Here is a 1,616-nt window from a genome sequence, read left to right on the forward strand (position 1 = left end):
GGAAGGAATAAAAAGATATATAGAGGGAGCTGGGATGAGAGGGGAAGGGAACAGTTTCGGACGGAATTAAGAGGAGTGGTAGGAACGGAGGGAAACGTGCAGGAAGTGACGGAGTGTATGGGAGCAAGGATTAGAAGAGCGCTGGAGAGGATAGAGAAAGAAAAAGAAGGAGATAGGAAAGAGGGAAAAGGATGGTGGGATAAGGAGTGTAGAGAAAAGAAGAGACAAGCTAGGAGAGCATTGAGAGCGTGGAGGGGAGTAGGAGAAGGAGACCAAACGTATAAAAGAGAAAAAAAGGAGTACAAGGAGTTATGTGAAAGGAAAAAAGAGGAGGAGAATGGTAGATGGGAGAGGAAGGCGGAGGAGGCCAGAACGGAGGGGCAAGTATGGGAGATTGTGAACAGGGAAAGAAAAAAATGGAAAGGGATTAATAAGGATATAGGAATGGATGAATGGGAAGAATATTTTCGGAATTTACTAGGAGGAGTAGAGAGTAGAGTAGTTAAGGGGGAGGGAAGGGGAGGAAGAATGGAAGAGGAAAGTGTGCTGGGAAAAGAGGAAATTGCGAGTGTGTTGGGAAGGATAAAGAAAGGGAAAGCAATGGGGGTGGATGGAGTGCCAGGGGAAGTATGGAAGTATGGAGAGGAGGAGGTGAAAGAATGGGTATGGAGAATGTGTAACAAGATATGGAGAGGGGAGGGATGGCCAGAGGAATGGAAGGAAGGGGTTGTGGTGCCGATTAAGAAGAAAGGAAGAGGGGAGGTAGTGGAGGAGTAAGGGAGGTCACAGTAATGCCATCGTTGTATAAGGTATATGCGACGGTGCTGGCGGAGAGACTGAGGGTGGAGGTGGAGGGATGATTCCACCGAATCAAACAGGGTTTAGAAAAGGAATGGGAACGATCGATAATATATATGTGTTGAATTATGTGATAAACAGGCAGATTGCGAAGAAGGGTGGGAAATTGATAGCGATGTTTGTAGATTTAAAAGCAGCGTTTGATTCTGTGGATAGGGGAATACTGATAAGAGCGATGAGGGAGAGAGGAGTGAGAGAGGGGTTAGTGGAGAGGGTGGAGGAAATGTTAAGAGAGACGAGGAGTAGAGTCAGGATAGGGGGAAAGGTGGGGAGTGGGTTCTGGACGGCAAGAGGGGTGAGGCAGGGGTGTCCAATCAGTCCCATGCTGTTTAATTTGCTGACCGCGGATCTGGAGGAGGAGATGCAGAGGGTAAGATGGGGAGGGATAAAATTGGAAGGGAACAGAGTGTGCACATTGGCATATGCGGATGATGTGGTGCTGTTGGCGGAGGAGGAAGGGGAAATGAGAAGCATGATAGAGAGATTGGAAAGATACGTGGATGGGAAAGGGCTAGAGCTGAATGTGGAGAAAACGAAGGTGCTAAGGTTTAGAGAGGGAGGGGGAAGAATGAGTAAGGTAAACTGGTGGTGGAAGGGAAAGAAAATTGAAGAGGTGAAAGAATTTAAGTACCTGGGATATACGGTGCAGAGAAATGGAGGACAGGAAAGGCATATTAAAGAAAGGGTAGCGAGAGCGGCGACAGTAATGGGGCAGGTGTGGGGTATTGGAAAGAGAAGGTTTGATAGGAAGTGGAAAA

The 1,616-nt window shown here is 47.5% G+C and overlaps 1 protein-coding gene across 1 annotated transcript; it reads left to right on the top strand.

Moving 5' to 3' along the window:
• The first annotated feature begins 117 nt into the window (after positions 1–117).
• LOC105450305 lies at positions 118–777 on the top strand. The gene has a single exon (XM_011690089.1). It carries the CDS (start codon positions 118–120, stop codon positions 775–777), a length of 660 nt encoding a protein of 219 aa, XP_011688391.1.
• Positions 778–1,616: the final 839 nt, after the last annotated feature.

The sequence above is a fragment of the Wasmannia auropunctata genome, unplaced genomic scaffold (genome assembly GCF_000956235.1).
Source record: "Wasmannia auropunctata unplaced genomic scaffold, wasmannia.A_1.0 LD336064.1, whole genome shotgun sequence".
NCBI lineage: Eukaryota > Metazoa > Arthropoda > Insecta > Hymenoptera > Formicidae > Wasmannia > Wasmannia auropunctata.

Bases quoted from the DNA above. Each gene is read 5' to 3' on its own strand.
- LOC105450305 (XM_011690089.1), top strand. From the start codon at position 118: ATGGGAGCAAGGATTAGAAGAGCGCTGGAGAGGATAGAGAAAGAAAAA.